Source organism: Melampsora larici-populina (genome assembly GCF_000204055.1).
Source record: "Melampsora larici-populina 98AG31 unplaced genomic scaffold MELLAscaffold_47, whole genome shotgun sequence".
In the NCBI taxonomy this organism is placed as follows: domain Eukaryota; kingdom Fungi; phylum Basidiomycota; class Pucciniomycetes; order Pucciniales; family Melampsoraceae; genus Melampsora; species Melampsora laricis-populina.
The window spans coordinates 697,372-724,338 of NW_006768811.1; the positions used below are offsets into that span (position 1 = coordinate 697,372).

The window sequence follows — 26,967 nt, forward strand, 5'->3', positions numbered from 1 at the left end:
CCGTCCACCGTGGGTTTTTTTGCGTCTGGTATAGATGAATCTAAAGTACAGTAAAAATGTTAGATATGTCCTTTTTTCTTTCGAAATGACGAGATGAAGATTGAGAAATGGAACTTACCTTTCGAGATGTTTTCTTGATGCAAGTTGAATGGGCAATGGACTGAAGCTGATACATAGGACTCAGGAGATGGACTGAATTTCATTATAAGCATGAATATTTCGATGACATACTCTCTATAAAGCTTTGTTACATACACACTGTCACACAAAACTATCAAGCAAATCAAACCTCAGCAAGAACTCGTCGATCATCATCAGCATCATCACCATTCACCATTCGAGATCGATTGGAAAACTAGGAGATGGTATACCTCAAGAATTGGGATAGCTTCGCTTCAGCAGCATTGGAACTATATACTCAATCTCCTGAAAAGGTAGGTACCAAGTCAACTCTGCAAAAAAAACTAATCTGGATGCTCTCAAATCTGAACTCAAACCTATAGCTAATGAAATACCCCTTACGCTTGAGAATCGATAGGTACGATATTGTGTAAAATGGAGACATGAAACTAAATGGTTGGTATTAAAAGTGACTGATGATACAAAAGTATGTATACTTTGATGATTTCAACTCACCTCCTTTACCCTCATCAAGCGTCTCCATCTCTTTTGGATGACGAAGAGTCATTGAGCTAATCTTCGATGATGATGTTCACAGTGTTTGAAATTCAAAACTCGATCAGCAGTCTTCTTAAACCGATTTGACGCATTCAACCGAACCATGATAGAAAAAATGCAAAACTTCACACCACCTAAAATCACACAACCGTCAACAACAATTGAATCAACTTCAGTAACAATACCTTCAAATACTGGGGATAATCAAAATAAAGATCAATCTAAAGTTAATATACAAAGTTCTTCAAAACCTGTTTCTGGAGTTGTTAAAGGTGGAAATACAAAGAAAAAAGGAAAAAAGAAAAAGTGAAATTAGGTTTTTTCATGTTGAACTTTGTGAGATCTTTGTTTGTGGAAGTTTTGTTTTATTTGACTTTTAATTTAGAACTGATCTTAAATGATCATATTATTATCAACAGATGAGAACTGCTCTTGAAGGTGTCGAGAGCCTGGAATGGATGGGCTACATGAATTCAAGACTGATGATCACAGACTATGCATACTTTGTTCATGCAAAAGTTGCAGAAGCCCAACAACAAGTGTATGTACTATTAGGTCATAGTATAGTGTATATATGTAGTGCTTGGAATTGGTGGTGGGTTACGTGGCTGACCTAGAAATGTAATAGAATAAATTTTTAGATTTCCTTCAGAGAGATATTTTCTGGTATTGAGTCTTGATCATGTTTTGTCAAATATTGGGGCAATAAGTGACATCCCAACACAGGCATCTGAGTTGGACTAATTTTATTTCAGAGATCACCATGGCCTGATGAAGATGTATGGTGATGATGTTTAAAGAATGAAGACCTAAAAACTCCTTCTTTAATGCTACAAATTGATCACATGGAATGTTTTATTGGCAGGCTTCAAGATCCACAAAGAAAGGAAGCTTGGGGTGTGGAGTATCATGATGTCAGTGTTACTCTACATAAATGACTAATTTTCTTTGAACTTATAGCATTGTCAGATTTGTTATACTACATGGTATCCATTGCCTACAATATTTATTGAATAAACATATATTCGAAAAACATAAGAGACCAGGAGTGAGACTCAGAGTTCACAGGCTGCCTCACTGTTAAACTCTTTATCAATTACAGTGTATGAAAATTGACCTCCGCAGTGCTAAAGAAGAGGAAGAATAGGATTAACACAATGTATAGATGAGACACAAGTATGTAGGTTGATGAAGATTGTTCTGGTAAGTGACAGGCCAGGTATGCCTTAACTCAGGTTGATACTATTACTACACAAGGAAGAATACTTGGATATCAGAAAAGAAAGGTGGGCCAGCAAGTGTAGAGGAACATGATCTCCTTTCAATAATCACCTCAACATTGGTGCAACATCATATTGCTGGTGGCACTTCAAATGGTAATAACCTGTGAGTACCAGGGAGTCAGCTTAGGCCAAGCTGCACACTGATCGACAAGGGATGGGAACAAATTGAAGGTAAAGAAGATTGTGACTATTTAATTTTGTCAAAGGTAAGAGAACAATGGTTACAGCGTATTGGATCATAGTGAAATCTAACAGTGACATGATAAGCATTTTAAATCACAAGCACATGATGTGAAAAAGAAAGAAACCACTAGTCATATTAATAAGCCAATGATCAATGTCTCAATTTTGTGCCCAGTCAATGATGGCTTTGGTATTTGCTCCTTGGAAGTGATTTTCCATTGACACTAAGGGCGTGTTCACTTAAGGAATTTCTGACCAGAAACCACATTCTGTAAATTTTTTAATGCAAAAATGAAACATGCACCACCAAATGGACACTTTAGGGTACGTTTGGTAGCGTTTATTTTTGGCGTTTATTTTGAATAATAGCGATTATTTTGTGAAATAATCGCTGTTGAAAAAATACGTTTGGGACCATTTATGGTACCCAGAAATAAACTCCTTCCCCGTACCAAAAGGAGTTTAAAAGGGTCCTTTGGATAAACACCAAAATGGAGTTTAACCTTGTGATAAACTCCTTTTTGTACTTGAAATTTCAACTCAAAAGACTTCAACCATCCTACATCGAACCAATATGTATTTACTTCTTTGACAAGATGCTATCTCTCATCAAACCACTTTCCAAATCAACCTTTTCAGCAAAAAAAACTTCCAAGTGATTTGACTTCACATAGGCACCATGTACTCTGAAGGTCGATCCATCCAAACTACCACAGTTTTGAACAACAGAAGAAGAGAAGAAGAAAGACTGCTACAGTAACCCGAACTCGTAGTCATACACAAAGTACTTTCTTCTTCTCACCTACAAATCAGCACAATCGATTTCTTCACTTCTTGTTTTGTAGTCTCAAACAATCCACACTGCTGGACACTTTTGACAAGTCTGTCTCATTGGTTTCTTTTTGTTTGTTTGAATCTGATTGCTTATCTTATTCACAATTCTTTTAGATCTACATATCCCTTCTTCATTTGTTCCAAATAGGTTTTCTCTTTGATTTTTTCTCTTTAAGTCGTCTTGAGTAATTTAAATTGGCTTTCTGTGTGATTTATGAATTCCTCTCGATTAGCAATGCATAAGGATAATTGTGGAAGAAACGAAAACAAGTGTGTTCAAGTAAAAGTTTGCCGATGGTGACAAAGGTCATGTCACATGATCATTGCTTGGATCAGACATCGCCAAAGGATGTACATATGGGTGGATGCGAGGTGGTAGAATATGAAGTGGGGTGAGGTGAGAGGAGGCAAGAAACCTTTCAAGAAGGTTTATGTACAAGACACGTCTGTTCGGGATCTTTAACCAAATGACATTTCCTGAAATGTACCCAAAAAGGAGTTTATCTGAAAGAAACTCGATTTAAACAATAAACTCATTTGCCCCGGGGCAATGTACCTGGGGTCAAACGGAGTTTACAATCTGTAATCGCAACCAAACGTGCCCTTAAATTTTGCAGAATGTGATTTCTCACCAGAAATTGCTTAAGTGAACGCGCCCTAAAATTGAACAATGAACCAATCCATGATTGTTCAAGGTGTCAGCCTAATGAAGAATACAATATTGAGATTAGAAATAATCTTATGTCAACTCAGGAATCATGATCTATCATGATGTTGTACCAATGACACACAAATGAATGATGCAAGCAAGAGAAAATAGGGGTTGGGCGAAAAACCGACCAACAGGTTTTGCGCCATTGAGAAGTTACGCGAAAAGAGTTGAAGATGGCGGAAAACCACTGGACGCAGGTTTCACAGAACCTGCATCCCCGAATTGAGCTCTTGGGTGGGTCTGATCCTTCCAAGTAATTGAACATAACTGATCTGATGTTATTTTTTGATAAGCTTTTGCACCTTTCACAGATCTGTAAAAGGTGCAAAAAGGGCGTTTGCGAGGCTTGAGGCGCCGCAAATTACTTTACCTGTAAGAGCTTTTGAACGGTTAAAGCATGGACGTGATCACACAACCAAGCATACCGGTCAACAATTCTGCAAAGCAAAAAGTTGGATAAAAATTGTTGTTGGTTTTGTGTGGCTTTGATATTGATTTCGAGCCATCTCGCAAACGTTCCCAAAAATTTGAACAGCGATTGAATGGGGTTTGGAAACCTGTTGGTCGGTTTTTCGCCCAATCCCTAATAAATGTGCATATGTAATAGAAGAGACACACTGAGAGATGTATAATCTCAATTACCACTGCATATGCATAAAACCTTGTCGAATTGTCTTTCTTTTTGAAAAGTCCAAATTTGGCCCTGGACTGAATATCTACCCCAAGCCCAGTCTGCTGGATGGGGGCTGATACAAAACCCCATCCAGTGCTTTGATGGTCTTGAGCTATATCCCAGCTCCAAACAATCCACCTTTGATTGAAATCATTCCACCACAATTTCACTGATCATCTCTTTTCTTTCACTTGGTCCATCACGATTCATATCTTCATTAAACTCGAATAGGAGTGCTCAAGAGTAACTGCAACGTCGACTTGCGTTATTTTACAGGGGCAAAAAGGCAGTGGCTTACACTATCAGCATCCTCTGGAAGATAATAGCCTGTCATAACCGGCTTTTGCTACCATTGGATGTTTTGCACCAAAATCATATGCATCATTTTGACACGTTGGATTATGCCGAGGTTCGAAAAATCCAGGCTTCACTGAGTCTATTTATTCTTACAGGAGAAAATTCAATGTAAAATGTAAGGGATGTTCACAGGAACAAGATACAAAATCCGACCCTCCATCCAGTATATATATAAATCAGCCGTTTCCGAGACATACGCGCCGACCAGACTGTTTATCAATAAGATAGTAGCTGCCTCCAAAATCATTTAAAGAAGTGTCACGTTGCTGAGTTGAAAGTAATTTTGTTATTATGAAGAGCCCGAATCTTTTGAGAAGCGGAGTTTGTAGTCTTTAGGAGATTCGAAATCTTTGGCACTTTGAGACCACATTCCTAGTTTGTTTTTCCTGCGATCACAAATGAAAATAAGGGTCAAGCGTTCATGAGATACCAAGATATATTTGGAATGACAATGGTACAAAGGAATATCGATATACCTAGCCTTGGCTTCTGCTGCAGTCAGTTGGTTCAAGATGCTTCCATGCTCCGCTCCGCTTGATCGATACACAGTTGCCACTTTGGAAAAATAGTTCGAGCTTGATTGAGATATGCAAGTAATCTGAATGAGCTTTGGAACATAGTCACTCACAGCCCGCTTCTACCATCGCCAAGCTGACATTTTTCCTTCGAAGTGGCGAGCACCACCATCTTCGAACGTAGACCATACCAACCTTTATATTACAAGTGCGTAAGAATTTCAAATCACAGGTCAGTGGATATATAACGAGGAGGAAAAGCAATATGAAATGGTCACGTACAATGCGGTTATAGCGGTCTTTACTCAACATCTGAACCTTTACAGTTTTTTGATCGACCAACTTTTTCAATTGAAGAAGGGCCTCTTGGGAAAAAGGTTGCTCAGGGTGACCGAAATGTGATAGCTATAAAATCGGAATCGGCATGATTGCACATATCAATTACTGCGCGGTAGCTCAACTTTCCAACACGCAAACTAACCTCAGGTGCATCTACGCCAGCCAAGCGAATGTGAATGGTTTGATCCTTGAGCGCTATCAAAATTACAATGACGACATGAGCCCTATTATTTGGGTGACCTATATCACTGAAAATCAGCTGGCGTACCAGGTTTTTGTTTTGGTATACTTCGAAATGTACTCCAACCAAAACCAGGAGTATGATATAGTCGGAAATTGTCGGCGTCACCTACACTACGAGGTCAACTTATTACTAAAGTACCCATGCTTTAAACATTTTTCAGGTAAGACATCAACCATACCTTGTAACAAACCCCTTGATCGTCAAACCCTTACCACGTGAGCCAGTTGATCTCCCAAGTAACCTTGGGGTGACATAATCTGAGTTTGAGATCCTTCGAAAGAATGTCTTGTATCCGTACTTGGTCGTCCAAATAAATAGTCCAGTGAAAATTGATCCACTAATGAAAGCAAAAGTAGTTCGATGCTGATTGAAAATTCCAGAAGAATCCGAAAGTTTTTGAGACAGGCTTAATGATTCGGAACGGTCGGCCTGTCTAGACTTGTTCGAGTTTCCAAGCTGAAGCTTTTGCCGGATCCACTGCGACCAGCTTTGGCCATCGTACCCTTCGGTGGCTTTCGCTCCAAGTCCTTTTTGTTCAGTCGAGATGGATATCAAGTGCTGCGAATCGTTAGAGACGCGAGAACTTGAGGGAGCGTATTCGTAGGGGATGAGCCAGAATGGCATGCTTTGAGGTTTGTTGGTGAACCGTGAACCTGGTCTTTGAACTTTGACATCAGCTTCCTCGACCTCGACCGCCATCTTGTCACGGACACTTGGCTGGCGGGGGGACGCAAGATCCACTGCGCCGCATCCGTGGCGCACCTTCTGCACCCTCTAGTCAGATATGCAGCCTTTTCTAAAAGGAACCTTTCTAAAAAGCTTGGCCAATCCTGCCCGCAAAACTCGAGCAAGTTGAAGTATTGACTGGGAATTTGGGTTAAGCTTTATGAAACCTCTTCTATCTGTTATAGGCCCTTCCAAGACGCCCCTCCCCGAGGAGGACTTGTATTGGCTTGAAATCCCGCTCGGCACCGCCATATTTCCCTTGCATCTGGGCTTGTGACATAACAGACATAACATCACATTTCCCAATTTTCCATCACATCTAGGAGTTAGAATGTTGTGTTGCATGGTCATGTATGATACGGCTGTGTCAGCAGAGTCAGCAGGCACACAGAGGTTCAAGATTTACCCGTTTCACAAAAAAATGCACGAAATGCAGGATAAGCAGATATGTACATCTCTACTCTTTTCTCCAAGCCACGTCTTCAACAACGACTGTGTTTCTGGTTGCAGATCTAATTTCGATTATCCTTTAAGAATGGGTCATAGGGGGTGTCAATCTCATGAGTCATGAAACATTCAAAAGTGAGTTTGAACTTATCATCATGTGGAGATGAGTATGAACACTTAGAGACTGTACCCGGTTCATGCAGTGTTGGAAATGTTGCACCTTCAATGTCCCGAAATAATTCATCGCGAGTCCGATGATCAAGTGATCGTGACAAGTACTGAAACTTGCCTTCGGCACCGCAGCTTATTCGCTATGCAAAGTACACTGCATACTCTATTTATGATTTCGCAGGAGTCGGCTTGAAAACGTTGATGTCAGTGATTCATGAGCTGGGACTCACCCTGAACAAATTCTATACTACGGCATGTACCCGCGCATCTGCGACATCTCGATCGGTCTCTAACTGGGAAAGAGCATCCAGATCTCCTACACTGCAGTGTGATCTGTAATCATAAAATTATATATGATCAGAGTTCGGAGTTACCGCACTTTTGATTCGAAACTCAGCGTGAGTTTGAGTACCGCTGAGCCTCCGTAAGGTAATTCCACGGAGCCTCGTGTGCTCTAGGAAAGGATTTGGATTCACCCGTAGATCCTTTTGGAATTATCGTCCAGGCAAGGTCCAACTCAGATCACTTTCGAGGCTGAGGCATTTTCGTCCCCAAAAATCCGTCTTCGCGCAACATTTAGTTGAACTTCGAGTTGGTCATTGCGTTCGCGCCCGAAGATACAAGTCGGAGGTAATTTCAGACATTCCACGACATTGAAGCAGGGGGGAAGGCATATCACTCGGCCCATCATGTTTCTCTTATTCACTCTCTCGAAAGGAGTGATGATTTGGATGATATTTTTTCAAGTACTTCGAAGTCACTCTACGGGCATGGTTTGGGGCCTCAGCACTGACTCAAAACCCATCCAGGCAAGTGGACCTCGACGGATAGAGACTATTCAAAAGCCTCGTCGTCTGATCAAACGATCACGAGGCTCCACGCTCAATGACTCATTCAAGCCAATAAGAAAATTCTTACGCTCTAAATCAGTGGGGTGCTTTGAAGGAGGCATCAGGCGGGATAGAATCGTGAGCGACACTCCAACATCAAAGAAGGATCACCCAAGAAAGGTACCATTTACTACCGAAACACCCACCCACCTGACTGGTCGAGAGAGAGCTTCCTCCTACCCCGCTTCACCTGTACCACAACGTAAATTCAATCGTTCCACCTCAATCCTTAGCTTCATGAGACATACCAAACCAGATAAAATTGTGAATGACGCTCTCGAATCCAAGAAACAAGAAGCCATCGAAGGGACAGGAAAAGATGATTTTTTGGTGATTGAAGAACCTCGCCAAAAGTCCCAACAACAGATACCTATGTACAGCCCGGAATACGAACCTTTACTTCGAACTTTCAAAACAGTTCAACCTGTCTCACCCCCTAAACCCAAGCCTAAGGTAGGAATCTTGAAGGCGTTGAAGGGAGGCCTAGAAAAATTTCTTGAGAAACTGGCACAGCTTACGGTCAGCTTTTGTCAAGGGTTTTTTAAGATGATGCGGCGGAAAAATGGTGAGTATCAGTTACCTTTGACTGTATCTTTTGTATCACTCAAGCATTTTTGACCAACCTGAGACTGAATCACATCATACCATTTTCCCTTTCAGTGAGCAATGTCCCCTCAGATACGGGGGCAGCAGCAGAAACAGGTATGTTACTGGATGATCCTTTTCCAATAATTTCATACCAATCTCGCAGAATCAAATACTAACACACCCCGTATCGTGTTCCGAACGCTCATATTCAGGTATGAGATAATTTTTGATCTCATGAATATGTGATCCGTTATGGTCCTCTGACTTAACTAACGAGCCTTCAAATATTTACTTTTTTGTAGCAGGCCAATCTAGTGTACTGAATGATATGAAGATGCTTGCTTGGGAGCTGATTTTGAATCCTTCAAAACGAGACACGGTCATCTTCGACATCGCGGGATATAAAAACAAGAAACCCTACTTGTCCATTGTAGAGAACAAAATCAATACAGCGACTGAAACTCTCAAAACAAAGTTGAGAGAAAAAATTCCGAGCTGGGTGAGCGCAGAACTTGCTGAGCGTTCTAAAAATCTCCCAAGTGGATGGGATGAGTATGTGAGATCACTGTCACCATCAAAGAGAAAAGAAGTCATGGATATATCAGAAGGAACGTTCAAGGAATTGGCGGCACAGATTCCTGCATATTATGCGCGTCAAGTTGGAGAGATTGCTCGAGAGTATAGGAATGCAAGATTGAATCCTCCTGTGGCAGCCGTTGTATAAATGTACAAACAAATGTTTAAGAAAGAGATAGGTTCTCTTAAGGGCCAAACTTTCTGTATAGTCGGACATAGAAATCACATTTCCTTCAAGAGGTTTTGGAAATATGATTATAACTGAATGTTTGTCCAAGATGACAATCAAATGTTGATGATATGTAGACTAAATATTCCAATCTTTTCCTGTGTATCACTTTCACTTTCTTACCAATCATTCCAATCATTTTCTAACTTGGAATCTCAAATTCGTTTTGAATTTTCACGAACAATTATAAAGAGATTGTCTTCCTTCTTTCTTTGAATCACATTGAAATCTGTGTGACACCGAAAAGATATTTTATTTTCCTGTGTTGGGGAATAGTTTTATACATCACATGTTCATAGAAATCTATGAGTCAAAAGGATTTTATTGAACTTGGTTCATTTACTACCAGCAGATCTTCCCATTTGTCTTATCTTTGTTACATGGTTTACCATCACAGATTATAGATTTTCATCCTATTCATGTAAAGGCTCCTAGCACTTTATTCCTTGTGCTTTTATCACTGAGTCTGGATTGTCACACCACAGAGGACCTTGATCTACCTTGAAAAACAATGTTGATGGGATGTATGCTAATTTGTTGTCCTGCTCTCTCTTTGATAATGCAGACATAGTGAGAAGTCCAAGAGAAATCGTACAAAAACTCAATAGCAGTAACAATGATACTACAAAGCATCAAACACACCCAGAGCTTTTGAGAAGCCCTCATCTTTCAAGTTAGGTCACTTTCCAGTCTCCCACAGGCCATCACAAATTTGTCTTGACATGAACAACTATGATGTGTAAAGTCAAGGATAACCCAACTTGAAATGAGATGCAACTTTCAGGACAAAGCCTAAACCAATCTTCTACCAAGGTGTATTTCACTGGAATAGAGGTCTGGACCTAACTTAAAAAAGTCCCTCTTGTTGGAGAAACAAGTAGTCAAGAGAGGGACTCATACCTTATACACAAAATTTGGTGTGTGAGCCAAAAAGTTTGGCTGAGGACTTTTTCATTCCTCCATTCCCACATATCCTACGGATAAATGTCCTTTGAACCGAAGAAAAGAGTTGTTTGCCTGCCAACTTACAAATAATGGTCCTTTTGAATTTCTCTCTTGGCTTCAGGAAAGCTCTGAATAACAGCCTTGAAGAATTGGTTTTTTGTATAACATTTCAGCGGGTTTGGTGTGAGCTTTTGACAGGTTGGTCAGCTTTCTCTGTGATTTTGGTGTTGTTTGCTAACTTCACAACTGCAAGGCTCTGTGAGTTTTGAATTAAATAAGAGTTAGCCTACACGCATGTGTGTACATCAAGCAGGAACACAGCTCTTTTCTCTGGTCCCAAGGATATTTGTTTGTGGGGTATGCAGATATGGAGTGTTGAGAAAGTCCCCAGCCAAACTTTTCCGGCTCACACACCAAATTTTGTGGATAAGGTATAAGTCCCTCTCTCAACTCCTTGTTTGTAAAAGAGGGACTTTGTTAAGTTATGGTCTGGCACACATCAAAAGGTATGATAAGAACAAGCAGATAGTGAAAGGAACAAAGAAAAGTTGGAAAAAGGAAGGAAGGAGAGGGTGAGACGACCACCGGTGGAGACGACATATAAACCCTTCCTGTAAATTTAATGATAGAAGCATGGAACCTCTCTCACCTTAATGGGAATATTCTAGTCTTCACAAGCTTTGATGAACATTCAAATCTGCTGCTTTATATTCACAGATCCCTGGCAGCCTTGGCCCTGCTTAGCCCCGGTCTTGGCCTTGTGCAACACGACACACTCGCTCGAGTCGGATCAGGGCCAAGGCCGGACCGTGGCTCTATGTATCATCGGGTCAGTGAGACTCGAGAGTGAGAAAGTGATCGGGTTGATTTCAAATTGCAACTTCGCAGTCATCATCCAGTGACAGTCAGAGCCTAGGGTCGCATCTCTTATTTATTCAAAGTACTCTGGACTCCAAGTACTTGATACTCGAACTAATTCAAAGTAAAGTCACCAAAAGGTTATATCCTGAACAATCAACAGACGATGGTATGCAATTTTCTTTGAGATTTCATTTGAAAACCTGTTCTGTTTCTTTGAAATCAACTGATATAACTATGGTTCTTGGTTTGTTTGTTGATGATAAAAACCAGTTTGGTGAAGATGATAGTGAAAGTCCAAGAAGACCTTCACCATTTTATAGTAATGGGAATTCAAACGATACAAAACATACGAAGAAAGTATCATTATCATCAACTTCAAATCATTCAAAACCTAAAACTTTAAGAGAATTTTTGGAAAGAGAAATGAATGGATTAAGTTTAGATCAAGGGTCATGGAGAAATGAAATCGAACCTGAAGTTGATTCAGATGGGCATATAGAATACAAAGTAAATCCCCCTCATTTATATACTCGATCCCTTTGTTACCTGATTTACTAATATTGGTTTCCTTTTTCGATTTGAAAAGTTGAAGATCTTATCACCGAGTCCAGCAAGATTTGAAAAACTAACCACCCAATTAAAATGGAGATTGTTAGAAGGAGGAGGGATCGCATTATATGAAATTGGAGTATTAGATGATGGAACGTTGATTGGATTAAATTCAAATCAAATGGAAGAAAGTTTATCCAACTTGAATAAGATGGCAAAAGAATTAAATAGTTATATTGAAATTTCTCACGTGATTCAATTACCTGAAATCTTAATCCAAACTACATCTACTTCAAGTCAAAATAGGTCTTTGATACATCAAGTTTTTAAAAATCATATGGGTAAATCAATACAACATCATAATTCGAATAATAATTCTATTGGATCTGAACGTAAAGACAAAGGCAAACAAAGAAAAAAGAAAAAGAAACTTAAATCTAAATTATCGAATTACAATCTAAATAACCGAGTATCACAGACAAAGACCATTAGAATAGCACCAGGAGATTCAGCAGTTTCATCAGATAGTGAAACCAATAGTCCGAAAGCAACTTTTGAAAACAAAACCAATTCATTAATTAATTCACTAGAAATTTTAAAACTTGATACCGAAGAACCTTCAAAGAAACCAAAAGTGAAAAGATGGTCAAGAGAAATAGACCAGAGACCTTCACGACAAATTGAAAGAATAGGTGGATATTTAGATCAGATTTGTTTATTAACACCTGAAGAAAGATGTATGATTAAAAGCAATTTAAGAAAAGAAAAAAAGAATGAGAGAAATAAGAAATCGAAAAATAAAGAAACTAGGAAAGCAATTGAAGAAGAGGATGGAGATGGAGATGTAGATGGAAAGGATTTGAATGAAACTAAGTATGTGGTTGAAGTTAAGGTTTTGAAATGTTTGGATCAATTTGAAGATGAAAGGTTTCTTGATTTTGAAGGGTTCGGAAATTAGTTTTACCAGATTTATTCAACATTTTTTGGGGGTTATGTCTTTAGATTTATATCTATCTTTTCAATGGTCTTTTCTTTTGATGTTGAATTCTTGATGAGACATTCTTAGAGTTTGATGTTGATGTTGTATGTTTTGTTTGATAGATTGAAATTTGTTGTACATAAATAGTTAGATTAGGAACTTTGTAATGGAATTATTTATTAACGTGAGCATTGAAGAATGAGAATTGTTTTGACAGTATCTGGATTGTTGGGGTTGTTGGATTTTTAATTTTGGTTAAATTAAAAGTGAAGTAGCTAATCATTTAATTTCGATACTAACTTGTCTTTATTTCCTTTTTTAGCAAGTTTACCACTTGCAATACATCGAACCAATCCACTTCAATTTTGACTCAGCATTTTCACCAACCCATAACGCGTTCTTTCTTCACTTCAAGTTCTTCGTATCTCCCACTCAATCATCTTGAAAGTTCAATGTTTTGATCATCAATCTTAAGAATTCATACCCATTTCATTCATTAACAATCTCAATCTCAACTTCACAAATCCAACTTCAAATTCAAGACTTCGATCACCAAATTCCATTTCACCACATCCTTCGATTTCAATGATTGCAGTTCGATTGAATTCAATTTTACGAAACCAATTTCTACTCAGTCTAAGATCACTAATCTTATTAGGAATCTTATTTATTACTTTAATCTTTCTAACGTATTTTAAATCAAACCAACATTTTACAAAATCATCAACATCATCCATCAAATTCCAATCATCCTTTCTACAAAGTACTTCTACATCTGATGATATTTCATTCAATCCAAACTCAATAAAAGATGCAAGTTTAAATTACAGAAGGTTCTTAGAATTAACTACTTCACCCTCGGGGTTCAATCAACATCATCCAACACTAGGATTCGATCATATTTATTGTATTTCGTTACCTGAAAGGATTGATCGAAGAATTACAATGAAAAAGATTGCGAATGCATTAGGAATCGAAATTACATTTATAAATGCTACTTCGAAAGATTCGAATATAATTAAATGGATCAGCGAAAAAGCGTATGAGATTAGAAAAGAAAAGATCAGACATATCAAAAAACATACAGGAATGAAGTCTAGTCAAATTGGTGGGATGGGTGTTGAGTCCATTTGGTTAACAGTAAATGAAGGGAAATTATCTAATCAAGACTCTCTAAAAGATATTCATCTACCTGATTTAGATTTATTTGATAAAGAATTAAATGGAATGAACTGGTTAGAATATCTTTGGTCAATCAAATCAGAAGATCATTCCAAATTAAAACCCAAGAATCCTAACTTTAATGTTACAGAATCAATGTGGGATTTTAAAGAAAAAATTCCTCAACGTCAAATCAATTCTGCAACAGTTTCTACTTTTTATAATCATTTGAAAACGATTAGAATGATTAAAGAATCTGGTGATAAAAGTGCTTTGGTTTTAGAAGACGATGTGGATTTAGAATGGGATTTGGAAAGGAGATGGAGAACTATCGAGAGAAGATTACCTAAAGATTGGGAAACTGTTTTCTTAGGTCATTGTTGGGGTAAAGAGATCTTTGGTAAGTTTTTATCGTCATTTATGTAAATCTTTGAATCTATGATGAAAAAAAAGTTAATTGAGTTTTAATTCTTTGTTGTTTAAATCTTCAGAACCTCAAGTTTTACATCCAAATTTACATAAATCAACCTCACCATTATGTTTACACGGATACGCAGTCTCATCCCTAGGGGCCACCAAACTGTTATCCCTTTTCAATGATCCATGGATCTCGTTTCAGACTCCGATAGACACATGTATTCCTACATTTATAAAATTAGGTTTAAAATCATATTCCATAGAGCCACCAATCATTAATCAATCTAAAATTTTAAAAAGTGATATTCAAATTGGAAAAGGATCGAAATGGAAAGGGTTCTTGGCTGATAGTGTTTTGGAAAGGATTTATAGGTCGGAAGGAGTGATGAACTCTTATGTTGATAATATTGATGATTCTAATAATCTTGATCCTGCTAGTTTAGTCATCCCTTTCACTCCTTCTTTCTTTCTTTCTTTCTTTCTTTCGGTTTTGGTTTGAGGGTATTGATCAGTTTGATTCACTTTCTTTTTTTTTCTCTTAGCTATTTTTCGGTGGAAAACTTCTTCGACAAATATTAATCCTCAGTTTATTAAATGTAATAAAAAATTAACTCAAGTCAATTCAAATTCAAATCATTAAGGATTTCTCTTTTTATTTCTCTCTTTTCTTTTTTATCTCAATGAAATAAATCAGGAAAAACACTTGAAGCTTTATTTTTCAAATGATAATTTATTGTGATCCTTTTTGGTTTATCAATCTTAATTCTTGTTTTTTGTTTTTTGCTTTTTGCTTTCCACTTTTCTCTTTTCCAATGTTGTAACTTTCAAGTTGTACAATTTGTTTGTTATTTTTTATCAATCTGTTTTATATAATTAATAGAATTGTAAAACTATATTTTAATTTTCATTTCAATGTTGTTTTTCATTTATTGTTGTTGGTTGTAGCTTTCTATATTGGAATTATTTTTGTATAAGATTTCAGAAATGTTTTAAATAAGTACAGTATGTTTTTTTGGTAACTTTTCATTGGATATAAAATGATAGATTCTTCTTTTCAAGTTTATATAATACATTATATCTTTATAAGGTTCACGTTGTGGAATTTTCATTAAAAAGGCGTAAGTGTTTAAGACGACCATGATCAGTTTTGAAGAATTACTTCATTTGTACACAAAACTTAAGTTGAGAATAAAACGGCTATGACCTTTGGTTCAGACAGGAAAGTGATGCTGAGTAGCTGAAGGTCATAATCGTCATGTTCATCAATAACGCATTAACGACCCCGTGTGATGGGCGTTTAGGCCAGCCTCAAGTTTGGAATCCGTCCAAGGTGACTTGCGCAATCTTCAACATTTTGCCTCGCTGCCACGGAGCCAATGTAGCGATGATTCATTGCACTCAGGCGCCACGCCAGCATGAAGAGAGCTTTTGAAATCAGGACGGTGTTGATCACTGCCGAGTCACCAAGTTTTACACTTTCAAAACGCTATAAAATCAAGTTCGGTCGTTGGTCACTCGCTCTCTCCTCATCCTTCAAATCATCTTCAAACCTTTGTTCATTATCTTCTAGTCTTTGATTGTATCATCAGTTTTCCACAGTATATATATATCCATTTCTGTTCAATAATCAACTTTTCTCGTGGTAATTCAATTTGCAGTTTATCAATTATCAATATCACATTTTTACTCGTATTCCTATCAACGTTTTAGTTTTTGAATCCTTCATCAACTCATTTAGTTTATATCAACATGCGGTTTTCAATCACCATTGGATTTGCTAGTTTAGCGGTTGGATTGGCCATGAGTCAACAGACTGAGAATGACTTGGTCACGTAAGTTTTGTATTTTTCTATCATCAAGTTTCATCGAAATTCACCGCTTGTCTTCTTATCGCCGCAATCAGCCGTCAAACCAAGCCTGCCCCACCTACGGGTCCTACGAGTAATCAACCTCCTCCTGATAAGAAGCCTGACCCAGCTGCGTGTGCAGCAATCATGAAGAGGCTCGAAGCGGCCCAAGGCGGTGGCGGAGGTGCAGGTGGTCCTCCAGGGGGTGGCAGTGGGGGTGGTACGGGTGGAGGTTCCGGAGGGCGGTCTAGTCGCCGCGGTATTTCTGAGTCTCATAACGATGCGTAAGTCCTTGAGTTCTTGAAGGTGAACATTTCAACTAGTTTGAGAGATTGACTCGCAGCCTTTCCAATAGTTTAACTCGCCGAGCCCCCCCGGCAGGTGGAGATCAGAAAGCGACAAGTGAAACTCAGGCTCCAGCTGATTCTTGTGACAAACTTAGCGCCATGATCAAGGCAAGACAAGCCGGAGCTGGACCTAAAAGCAAACCTACACGTCGAGACGCGATGGAGGTCCCGTACACGTAAGACTGAATAAATTTTCCAAACCGACGCCCATCAGACATCGGGACTTACATCTTTGTTCGGCTTTTCTAGCATGGTCCGCCGCGAAAGCGCTGCTACTAATGCATCTTCCACCGTTCCACCCACCGAAACTCCTCCCGCTCCTGGCGGAACGTCCACCATTCCAGCAAACAACGCTACCGGCAACGGATCATCAATCGCTCCACCAAAGCCTTCGCCTAAAGGTAAAGCCAAACCTACACGTCGAGATGCGATGGAGGTCCCGTACACGTAAGACTGAATAAATTTTCCAGACCGCTGCCCATCAGACATCGGGACTTACATCTTTGTCCGGCTTTTCTAGCATGGTCCGCCGCGAAAGCGCTGCTACTAATGCATCCTCCACCGTTCCACCCACCGGAACTCCTCCAGCTCCTGGCGGAACGTCCACCATTCCAGCAAACAACGCTACCGGCAATGGATCATCAATCGCTCCACCAAAGCCTTCGCCTAAAGGTAAAGCCAAACCTACACGTCGAGACGCGATGGAGGTCCCGTACACGTAAGACTGAATAAATTTTACAAACCGCTGCACATCAGACATCGGGACTTATCTTTGTCTGCCTTTTCTAGCATGGTCCGCCGCCAAAGCGCTGCTACTAATGCATCTTCCACCGTTCCACCCACCGGAACTCCTCCCGCTCCCGGCGGAACCTCCACCATTCCAGCAAACAACGCTACCGGCAACGGATCATCAATCGCTCCACCCAAGGCTTCGCCTACAGGCAAGTCTCCGAGTCCTAGTCGTCGTGATGTGTATGAGAATGAGCATCATTTGAACAGCCGCCAAACCACTTCCGCCGGTACCACGGCAACTGATGTTGCAAACAAGGATCCAAAAGTATGCGCCGCTATCTTAAAGAAGATGGAAGCTGCCAAAGCAGCATCAGCCGATGCGACCAAAGACACTACCAAAGCTCCCACTCGTAGAGGACTTTCAGGACGAGCCCGTCAAGCGTAAGTTTATTTTCCAATCCGGCTTTCTAATGTCAAACTTTTTTAAGTCTCATTCAAACCAATTCTTGCACACAGTTTGGCTCGTCGATCTCCTCAAGCTCCTCCAAAACCTAATGCGGGATCTGATGATCCTTGCGCAAGATTAACGGCCATTGGTGAAAAAGCCAAGGCAGCCATGAGTACTTAGGATCCCGAAGAATACAACACTAGATCGATTGTTTCTTGATAATTTTCTTCCTACCTCCCTCCTGATTTCCTATTTGTACCATTGATACTAGATGTACTATCTATCCACATTGTAAATTCTTGATTTTATCATCTAGCATGATTGTATATTGCACAAAATGTATCATAACATCCATCCGAGCTTAACCTTTTGCACAATACCCAGAAGTCCTATCCAAAATAACCCACAATACGAGTGAGCTCCATACTGTGATCACAAGTTGATCTTAAGGAATTCAAAATTCAGATTGAACTAGATTGATTACTCATTACAACTGAACCAATGCAAAGACAGGCATTGAACAAATTCACTCTATAACTCTTGTTTTACACTAATTGTTCAATGCTTTGAATTCAAAATCAAAAATATTCCCTCTTTCTGCCCACAAAAATCACACACCAAAAAAACACATACAAAATCAATAACTGTCAACACATTTCAATATTTAAATGGAATAATACATACAATGTTTCTTTCTACAAATTCATTTCTTTAAATTCATCTAAGCTAGAACAATCAATATCTAAAGCTTTTAAAACTTGACCTAAATATTCTAAATCAATCACCAATTGGTTTTTAGAAATTTCATTCAACTTATACTTTTTTAAGATTTTTTTCTCTAAAACTTCATTTAAAAAGATTTCTAAAACTTTTAAACTTAAAGATGTTAACCAAGTTGAAATGATTAATTCGAAATTAAATTCACCATCATCATTTTCTTGGTTATGTTTTAAATTCTTCAAATATTCTTCATTCTCGTGTTCTATTAAAGGTAATAAATTAATCATAAAATTTAAACTTTTACATTCTTCTTCTTTAATCATTTCAAATAATCTAGGTAAGTTCAATAATCCTTCACCTAATTTGATAATCAATTCGTTGGGTGATTTAGAAAGTTCATTTAAGATTTTTAAATCTAATGTAGAAATTGATGTAGTTTGTTGTGAAGTTTTTAAATGTTGTTCAGTTTGATTCCAAAAGTTCAAATTCGAATAATCTTCTATATCTTTTAAAAGTGGTGAAAGTATAACTGATTGAATTATATTTTGAGTTTCTTTAATCAATCTTTTAAAGGATTGATCTAAACTTAAATAAAATTTGGGTAAATCTTTTGTCATTTGATTTTGTGAATTATTTGATCTTGTAGTTTGAAGTTTATTAGAAATAGGATTAAGTTCAGGAGTCTGTCCTAAAATAATTGAAGATTTTCTTCCCACTGTGGTCTCTATCTTACCTTGTCCTGGTAAAATCAATTCAATTAAATCCCACAATTCTTTACTATTCAATCTCGATTCTTTTAATAATGTTTTAGCTCCTTTACTCATCTTGATCTTTATAAACTTCAATCCATCCATAGTTCCTAAACTTTCATGTTCATTATTGACCAATCTACTTAAGATTTCAATTAACCTATTCAACGTCTTTTTTTCAAATTGATTGACTTTGGTATACGTGGTTTTAAGGGTTGATAGCAGTTTAAGTCCAGTTTGAAACATTTCCCAATCTTCACCAGAATAATCTAATCCTTCCAAGTCTGATAAATCACTTTCGTTGTAATTTTGATGATGATGAGGATCAAATGAATTATTCTCATTAGGATCCAATTGATGACCTCTACCAATCTGTTTACGTAATTCTCGATTCTCTCTTTCTTGTGATAATCCAGTAGTCATCGAATTTAAATATTCCGCCAAAGTTTTATCTACTGAATTGATACATTCGATTATACTATAACCATGCGTGAAAGCTTCACATCGATTGATAGCTTCATCTCCTAGATTAAACAAAGAGTTCAACATCTCTGGTATGATCTTAGAAGCATGAGTTGTTAATGCATTCGTATCATTTGCCAACATCTTACTGGATTTTAGACTTTGATGGTTCAAGTTGATCAATGAACCTGAAAGATACTCTAATTCACGATCATAATAACTCGTTTGAAAATCTATAAATGGTTCGTACAATGCGATTTCCCATTCGGTGATAGTCTCAATGATCTGAGGAATATTCGTAGTACTATGGATTGTACCATCAGACACAATGAGATCACCACCACTTCTTGATCCAGAACGTCGAGAGATGGGTCGTTTCATTGAAGCTTTCCTTGCATGAGCTTTGGGTTGGTTATCAGCTACAGGATCCATTGGAAGAGCAGGACTAGCAGATTTATCATTCTTGATAACATTTTCAAGTTCTGTGATTAAATTTTCGATCATATAACCTAGATCTTCAGTAATCGTCCAACAATTTATCAAAGCTGGTAAACCTGCAAGGACATGAGACGAATCTAGCATTTCATTTAATTGACTTCCTATAGATGGTTGTAAATGTTCAATGGTCGTTTTGATAAATGCTGAAAGAGTTTGAATTGGATTATTGAAAATATGAGGTAAAAAGTTTAATTCGATTTGTAAAAGTTTAATAAAATTAGGAAAGAATTGATTTTTTAAAAACATAGGTAAACTTTCTTGAACATTTGAAGATTTCAAAGAATTATTAGAATTAGAAAAGTTAAGGATCGGTCCAATCAATTTAGATTCATTCCAAAGTTTCGAAATCGATGTACGTCTAGAACCAAAATAATAATTTTTAAATTCACCTTCACGTTCAATCATTTTAAAGATCAAATAAAATTCTTTACATTTCTGTACATCTTTTTCACTTAAAGCTTTCACTAGATTCGTACTTAAAGAAGCTTCTAATTCGTTTTGAAGACTACGCATCAATGCTCTACGTCCTTCATATTCAGGTGTGTGTTGAAAGACTATCATAGATTTGTTGGCTTCGGATAATCTTTCGGCGGCTTTCAAGTATGACGGAATTGGATCAGTCAAGTATCCTGTAACTTCTGATTCCAATGTAGACCATGCTTCTGCTTCTTCTAATACTACTCTACATGCTTCCATTCTGGATTTCACTAGATCTAATGTTTTGAGTCTTGATAAGATCAAATCAGTTGAATCTTCCACAATAGGTTCTTCAATCGGAATTTCTGATTCTTTTAATAATTCATCAGTTTTTGGAATAATCTCTTGATTTGATTGATGATTTAAATTGGATTTAGATTGAATAGATTCAAGTGAATATCTTAAAAGTAATGAATTCTCTCTCATCAATTGTAAATCTAATGTTAATCTTGGTATACTAGTTTCGATTTCTGATATAGATGTTTCAACTAAATTACTTGTATCTGAGATCGAATTTTCTAATAAGATTAATAATTTTGATAATTTTTTGTCTAGATTATAAAGTGATTCTTGTGATGGATTTGATGAGCTGGTTGTTGAGGTTGTGTCTTGTCGGTTTAAGAGATCGTCTAACCAATCGATTTCATTTTCGTATTCATTCAATGTATTTAAATCTATTGTGTCATCATCCAAGTCATTTTGGGTTTTGGGGTTCGATTGAGTTTGAGGTTGAGATGGACCTGGTGCTGCTAAAGTGTTTTAAATTCAAATTAGGTCCTTGTTTACATTTCGATGTTTCTTCTGAAAGAAATTTGAAAGACATACCAGACATGATGTGGATGGTATTGAACAGTTTTATAAGTTTGATGAATTGAATTTATTGAAAGGTGATGTTGTGATGCTTGAAAATGCTGAGAGGGTTGAATCGTGCTGGTTGTTTTGTTGGATGGTGTTGTTGCAGTTTATGGGTTTATCTTGGCGGTGTGTGGTTAGTATGGGCTTAGAGTAGTAGAAACCCGATATAAACATAGTCTACTACCGCTTATTCACTAGTCGAGTGAGAGTCTTGACTTGAGTTGCCCGTTTGACTTTCTTTCAACTCTCACTATCAATCGATATCAACTACCAACACTACTATCGACCACTCAATAATCACTTCAGCAAAACCAGCTCTTCTTTATCAATTAGAAATCAGACAAGATGGGTGGAGGTGACTTGAACATGAAAAAGGTTAATTCTCTCTCATTCTACTTTCATCTCTAAACACCTCAAACTAACTTTAATGTATGTTTCGATTTCAAGTCTTGGCATCCTCTCTTGATGAAAAATCAAGAGAGAGTATGGAAAGAAGAAAGAAAAGCTGTAAGTTTTTTTTACATAACTTCATATTAAAAGTTGAAACCTCATTAACGTTTTAATTCAACTTTTCTGGGGGGAATTAAAAGGTAGAAGAACGTAAAAAGACAGTTCAATTACAAAAAGAATTAGCAGAAGAAAGACAATTACAAGAATTACAAAGATTACAAGCTGAACAAGGTGGTGGTAGAAGAGAAGAAAGAGTAGATTGGCTTTATGCCACTCCTGCTACGGGAAATGGGGTGAATACAGAAGAACAAGAAGCTTATTTATTAGGAAAGAAAACGGTTGATAAATTGTTTAAAGAGAAAGATGAAGCTGCTGCCAAGGTTCGTTGGTATTTTTTTCTCTTCGCAGTTCGATTAGAGACGATTTTCTTATGTGTTTTTGGGGCTCTTTTTAGTTGGCTGCAAGAGCTAATAAGGCGGATCAAGATAAACCTGGTGGAGGGTTTATTTCACTTCAAAATGCGAATACGCTTAGAGATACAGCATCAAAGATTAGAGAAGATCCATTATTAGCAATTAAACAACAAGAACAACTTGCATTAGAAACAGCCATGAAGAATCCGAATCGATTGAAAGCTATGAAACTTGAGAAAGCATCTAAAGAAGAAAAAAAGAGAGAAAAAGAATTGCGTAGGCTTGAGAAGGAAAAACGGAGGAGAGCGAAAGAGGATCGCAAGGATCGAAAGAGAGGATACGAAGATGATCGATATGATGATAGGAATGGTTATCATTCCAAAGGATATCATTCAAGAGAACCTCTTGATGTTCGTCATCGTCGTTCGTCACCTGATCGACAAGATCGTAGACGAAGATCTCCGTCTTTTGATCATCATCACCGACGCTCTTTATCTCCCGAACACTCCCACCGACGTTCTGCATCTCCACCAAATCGTGAAAGGTATCAAAACAGAAACTCTAGAAGTCGATCTCCACCACGAAGAAGACTAGTTCCTCATTCAACCCAACCTATCTCACCACCAAGGCGAGATTACCCGAACAAACCTCATTCCGGTAGATCTTTTTCACCTAAACCTTCATCACAAAGACCCCAATCTCAGACAATACCAAACCGATCAACACCTTCAACCAATTCCAAACTCTCGGAATCCAAAGCAGCCAAACTAGCAGCAATGCAAGCAAATGCTCAAAGTTTGAATCAATCAAGATCACAAAGATTAAAAGAGTTAGAACAAGAAGATTTAGAGAGATTGAAAGTTGAAGAAATTGAAAGAGAAAAGAATCGAATTAAATCAGGTGGGATTGGGGATGGGACTAGAGCTAAATTTGTTAGAGATCAAGAAAAGAAAGTGTTTTTTGGTGAAATGGATTTGGGTGAACGTGTTAAAAGGAGTGGTGGGGTTGGAATGATGAAAGATGCGGAATGATTTTAGTGTTTATGCTTTGAACTTTATCTTACTATGTTTAGGCGACCATGTCATGAAGGTTAAGGAAGGGTAAGTGTTGTGTTGCTCACTTGTATAAGTAGATCTTGTGGAGGTTATTGTAATTATACATGCTTTATTCACTTGGACTCGTGATAATCAGATGATGGAAGTTGTAGATTTTTTTACGATGCTTTGATTTGATCTATGAGGAATAGCATTATAAGAGTGTTGAGATTCATTTCATCATGAATTCTTTCTCTGTTATCTCAGCTTATTATACTGTTTCAAAACAAGTCATGGATGAATGGATTTATTTTGATGATACAATGATCAATGATCATCATCAAAAGTTTCCAAATGAAGATTTTGATCAAGATTTGAAAACTCTGTATCTTTTGTTTTATAATCAGATTTGAAACTCCTCATCTTTTGTTTTATACTTGTTGTTCTTAAATTCACTGGTGCTTAAATTAAACCAACCAAAAGATTAATAATATTTGAAATTGAAGATTTTTTGGATTTCAATTTTGTGAGATATGTTTTTAGAATTTCTCAAAAGAGAATTAGAACAAATTGTCCTTTAATTGGGAAATCTTTGTTTTTCCAATGATGATGATGATGATGAATTGTCAATGACATAGATTACAAACTAGAAATTCAGAAACAACAGATATGAAACTAAACAGCACTACCACATTTCCCATCCAGACTTTGAAAGAGGAGATACACACTGCCAGCATAGATGCCTCGGGTTGAGAAATCCGAGGCATCATCAGAGGCAAATCCTTGGACAGACCTTGTCCGAGGTTTTTGCCCGAGGTATTTTTTTGCCCTGGAAATAACCTCGGATCAAAACCTCGGGAAGCTTCTGTCCGAGGTTTTGCATCCGAGGATACCTCGGATTACAAAATCCGAGGTAAATATGTTGGTGGTGACATTGGGAAGTAAAAGTTTCCAAATATACCTACATGCCTTGATAAATGATTGATAAAGCCATCCAGCAAGCTACGCACACAAATAACAGGATTGATGAGCCATTGATGAAATAAAATCAAGAATAGAGAAAGACTTACGATAGCACCACCAAAATTAGTCAATATAATGAAAGAAACCCAAGACCAATTAATCTCACTGGTACAAGAATAAAACTGTAGATAGATATGACCAAAGAACATGATCCACTTGAGCTATAATTTCAAATACAATTGAAGTGGAAGATCAAACTTACAATCCAATAATTTATCCAAGATGTGGACTATAGACAGTGATCCCAGATACAATGAAAATGAAGAGTTTTCTGTGAAGGAAAACAAGCTGAATGAAAAAATTTATCATGAGGCTGGGAGAAAAACTTACGGAAAAACTCCATCTCTCAATCTATCAACTTGAGCATTTTTCCAAAACTCTGCTCCTAGAGCATGAACAAATCCAATGATGAAATAATATAAAAGAGTTCCACTATTGATTTTGCATCTGATAGTTGAAATCCCACCTTCTGAGCATTTATTTGTCTTGATGTCAAAGTAGTTTACTAAAAATATTGCAGTCAATGGGCCTGAAACATGAGCAAGAAGATAACCAACTCCTAAAGCAATGTAGAATTGAGCAGTAAACTAAAAAAATAAGGAAGAAAAGATCTCTTGAGTAGCTGAGCTCAATGAAAAAATAAATGTTTACTTACCATCTTGTAGATAGTGATAGTAGGCCAAACATGGAAATTCATCGTGAATGTAAGCATGGCAAGGCCTTGTAACAAATGGAACAACAACCATTTATATATAGAGTCAGGAAACCCTGTTATATATTTAAAAAAGGGATCGAAAGTCAGTGGAATAAATGATGATACAAATGATTAAACAAAGCTCATGTACCTTCTTTGCTTTCTAGTAGAAAACAAATGCTTAACATCCCTGCTAGGAAACACTCAAAAAAAATATGAGCAGATCTATTCTGAAGTGAGGTGGAAATCCATGTATCCTTTGCAGTCTTGTGAATATCACCATCTTCCTGATTCAAATCAATTCTCAATCCTTCATTTTTGCTCCAATCAACCATCTGAATAGCTTCTGAAATCCGGTCTATTCCATTGTCCGATAAGGCTCTTGCAAGGTTTGTGATTGAACCTTTCTTGGTTTCCATAACTTCTGGACTCAATGAATTGCTTGAAATGTCACCATCAGCAATTTTGTTTGGCATCAATGAAATGGAAGATGATTGAGAATGAAGTTGAATGAGAATGAAGTTGAATGTGAATGAAGTTGAATGTGAATTGGATAAAGTGTAATAAAACATTCAAAATGGAAGTGAGGCTTTCACTAGCTGTGAAAGGGAGGGGGTGGTGGGGATACCGGGATCCCTTTGTATATAGCATACCTTGAGAGAATCAAGAATCTTGAAGATGAAGAATTTGGATGTATAAATCAAAGGTGTTGAAAAATGGTACTTTGAGAGTATTGCTATCAAGCTCGAGGTCTTGGTGAGTGTGAGGCAGGACAAATTCCAAGGTAATTTTGATAAAGCCGCTCTTGGGTGTCCCCAAGGTCTGCCATGAAGAATGGTAGAATTGGATGAGCTTGATCCCAAAGGCTGTACAAGGTCTGGAGAGTGAGCTAGCTATGTATCCTTGGCGGAGTAGTTGGATGGCTTTGGGCTGGCAGGTGCAGATGCTAATTGAATATTCAAGTTTGTGATCTGTTTAGAAAGTTAGTACTAGTGTATGAGTTGCAAGAATAGTTGACGGAAATGACTTACCAAGTAAATTGAATAAATCAATATCATGCGCAGGTTGGTGATCTTGAGGAGAATGTTTACTTCCAGGTGGTTTGGTGTCATCATAGCTATTTTGTGTGGTCCAATTTTTAGTCAAATATTGACAATGAAGAAATGTGGCAGTCATTTTGTTCTTGAGATGGCCCCACTCCTGAAAAAGATTGTGACATGTGTCAACATAGTTTTGAAAACGTTCCTTGGGGGGAGGTGTGGGTTGTCGTCAGGATGAATCAAATCATCCGACTCATTGTCCTCAGCAGTCTTGACCAATACTGGTATTTGCAGGACAGGGGCAGGTGGTGGAGGTGGAATTGGAGTGGTCACATTGAGCGGCTGTGCTGTGGGCCTGGCTGTGTCCATTTGCTTGGGAGCTTCTGGGGTTTCTTTGGGGCCTCGATGGCGTTTGGCAGTAGGTGTGGAGGATGATCCTGAAGGGACACAAGAAGTGTGTTGTTTGGGGGGCATCTCATGCAATAAAGTCAAAAGCCACTTTGATAAAAAATCAATACCTATGTGTGTTGTTTCAAAAAAAAGGTGATTAGTATCAAAGATAAGAAACACAGAAAGAAGAAAACAGTACTGGTACGTACAACTTTCAGATCAAATAAAACCACAGATCCAAGTAACACAGATCACAATACAATTGTAACAGGAGTATTTTTGAGGGTTCTTGTGAACCAGTTGATGTTTTACTGTTGAATATTGGTGTGGTTAGCTCTTGATTGGATGCAGAGGTGGATATTGGCGGTGATGGTGGTGCTGAGCTTAGGCCAAGTAAAACAGAACTTCACTGATCATGGACCCCGGTGTCC

The 26,967-nt window shown here is 37.8% G+C and overlaps 10 protein-coding genes across 10 annotated transcripts; 6 read left to right on the forward strand and 4 right to left on the reverse strand.

The window, feature by feature from the left end:
- Window positions 1-362: 362 nt before the first annotated feature.
- MELLADRAFT_30850 (uncharacterized protein) lies at window positions 363-796 on the forward strand (the record flags this gene model as incomplete). The annotated part of the gene is made up of 3 exons (XM_007414975.1): window positions 363-434; window positions 539-607; window positions 719-796. Coding segments are annotated over 3 exons (219 nt in total), but the record flags the coding sequence as incomplete, so codon positions are not given.
- Window positions 797-5,009: 4,213 nt separating this feature from the next.
- On the reverse strand, window positions 5,010-6,517 carry MELLADRAFT_91968 (uncharacterized protein; the record flags this gene model as incomplete). Its single annotated transcript, XM_007414998.1, has 7 exons — window positions 5,010-5,106; window positions 5,197-5,275; window positions 5,349-5,430; window positions 5,518-5,640; window positions 5,717-5,769; window positions 5,843-5,928; window positions 5,997-6,517. The coding sequence occupies 7 exons, from the start codon at window positions 6,515-6,517 to the stop codon at window positions 5,010-5,012; spliced, it is 1,041 nt and encodes a 346-aa protein (XP_007415060.1).
- Window positions 6,518-7,851: 1,334 nt separating this feature from the next.
- MELLADRAFT_66904 (uncharacterized protein) lies at window positions 7,852-9,364 on the forward strand (the record flags this gene model as incomplete). The annotated part of the gene is made up of 3 exons (XM_007414976.1): window positions 7,852-8,617; window positions 8,662-8,754; window positions 8,946-9,364. The coding sequence occupies 3 exons, from the start codon at window positions 7,852-7,854 to the stop codon at window positions 9,362-9,364; spliced, it is 1,278 nt and encodes a 425-aa protein (XP_007415038.1).
- Window positions 9,365-11,335: 1,971 nt separating this feature from the next.
- MELLADRAFT_78962 (uncharacterized protein) lies at window positions 11,336-12,966 on the forward strand (the record flags this gene model as incomplete). The annotated part of the gene is made up of 3 exons (XM_007414977.1): window positions 11,336-11,417; window positions 11,522-11,758; window positions 11,838-12,966. The coding sequence occupies 3 exons, from the start codon at window positions 11,415-11,417 to the stop codon at window positions 12,756-12,758; spliced, it is 1,161 nt and encodes a 386-aa protein (XP_007415039.1).
- A 206-nt stretch (window positions 12,967-13,172) lies between these two features.
- MELLADRAFT_117746 (uncharacterized protein) lies at window positions 13,173-15,438 on the forward strand (the record flags this gene model as incomplete). The annotated part of the gene is made up of 3 exons (XM_007414978.1): window positions 13,173-14,340; window positions 14,432-14,794; window positions 14,900-15,438. The coding sequence occupies 3 exons, from the start codon at window positions 13,365-13,367 to the stop codon at window positions 14,995-14,997; spliced, it is 1,437 nt and encodes a 478-aa protein (XP_007415040.1).
- Window positions 15,439-16,106: 668 nt separating this feature from the next.
- On the forward strand, window positions 16,107-18,034 carry MELLADRAFT_110815 (uncharacterized protein; the record flags this gene model as incomplete). The annotated part of the gene is made up of 8 exons (XM_007414979.1): window positions 16,107-16,189; window positions 16,261-16,488; window positions 16,548-16,727; window positions 16,801-16,998; window positions 17,072-17,269; window positions 17,341-17,724; window positions 17,800-17,879; window positions 18,003-18,034. 8 exons carry the CDS (start codon window positions 16,107-16,109, stop codon window positions 18,032-18,034), a joined length of 1,383 nt encoding a protein of 460 aa, XP_007415041.1.
- A 392-nt stretch (window positions 18,035-18,426) lies between these two features.
- On the reverse strand, window positions 18,427-21,469 carry MELLADRAFT_110816 (uncharacterized protein; the record flags this gene model as incomplete). The annotated part of the gene is made up of 3 exons (XM_007414997.1): window positions 18,427-19,139; window positions 19,185-21,386; window positions 21,463-21,469. The coding sequence occupies 3 exons, from the start codon at window positions 21,467-21,469 to the stop codon at window positions 18,427-18,429; spliced, it is 2,922 nt and encodes a 973-aa protein (XP_007415059.1).
- Window positions 21,470-21,837: 368 nt separating this feature from the next.
- Window positions 21,838-23,590, forward strand: MELLADRAFT_117747 (uncharacterized protein; the record flags this gene model as incomplete). The annotated part of the gene is made up of 4 exons (XM_007414980.1): window positions 21,838-21,867; window positions 21,940-21,999; window positions 22,083-22,322; window positions 22,397-23,590. The coding sequence occupies 4 exons, from the start codon at window positions 21,838-21,840 to the stop codon at window positions 23,384-23,386; spliced, it is 1,320 nt and encodes a 439-aa protein (XP_007415042.1).
- A 924-nt stretch (window positions 23,591-24,514) lies between these two features.
- On the reverse strand, window positions 24,515-25,109 carry MELLADRAFT_110818 (uncharacterized protein; the record flags this gene model as incomplete). Its single annotated transcript, XM_007414996.1, has 4 exons — window positions 24,515-24,573; window positions 24,615-24,700; window positions 24,743-24,999; window positions 25,068-25,109. 4 exons carry the CDS (start codon window positions 25,107-25,109, stop codon window positions 24,515-24,517), a joined length of 444 nt encoding a protein of 147 aa, XP_007415058.1.
- Window positions 25,110-25,999: 890 nt separating this feature from the next.
- Window positions 26,000-26,620, reverse strand: MELLADRAFT_66911 (uncharacterized protein; the record flags this gene model as incomplete). The annotated part of the gene is made up of 3 exons (XM_007414995.1): window positions 26,000-26,077; window positions 26,138-26,223; window positions 26,305-26,620. The coding sequence occupies 3 exons, from the start codon at window positions 26,618-26,620 to the stop codon at window positions 26,000-26,002; spliced, it is 480 nt and encodes a 159-aa protein (XP_007415057.1).
- Between the last annotated feature and the right edge of the window lie 347 nt (window positions 26,621-26,967).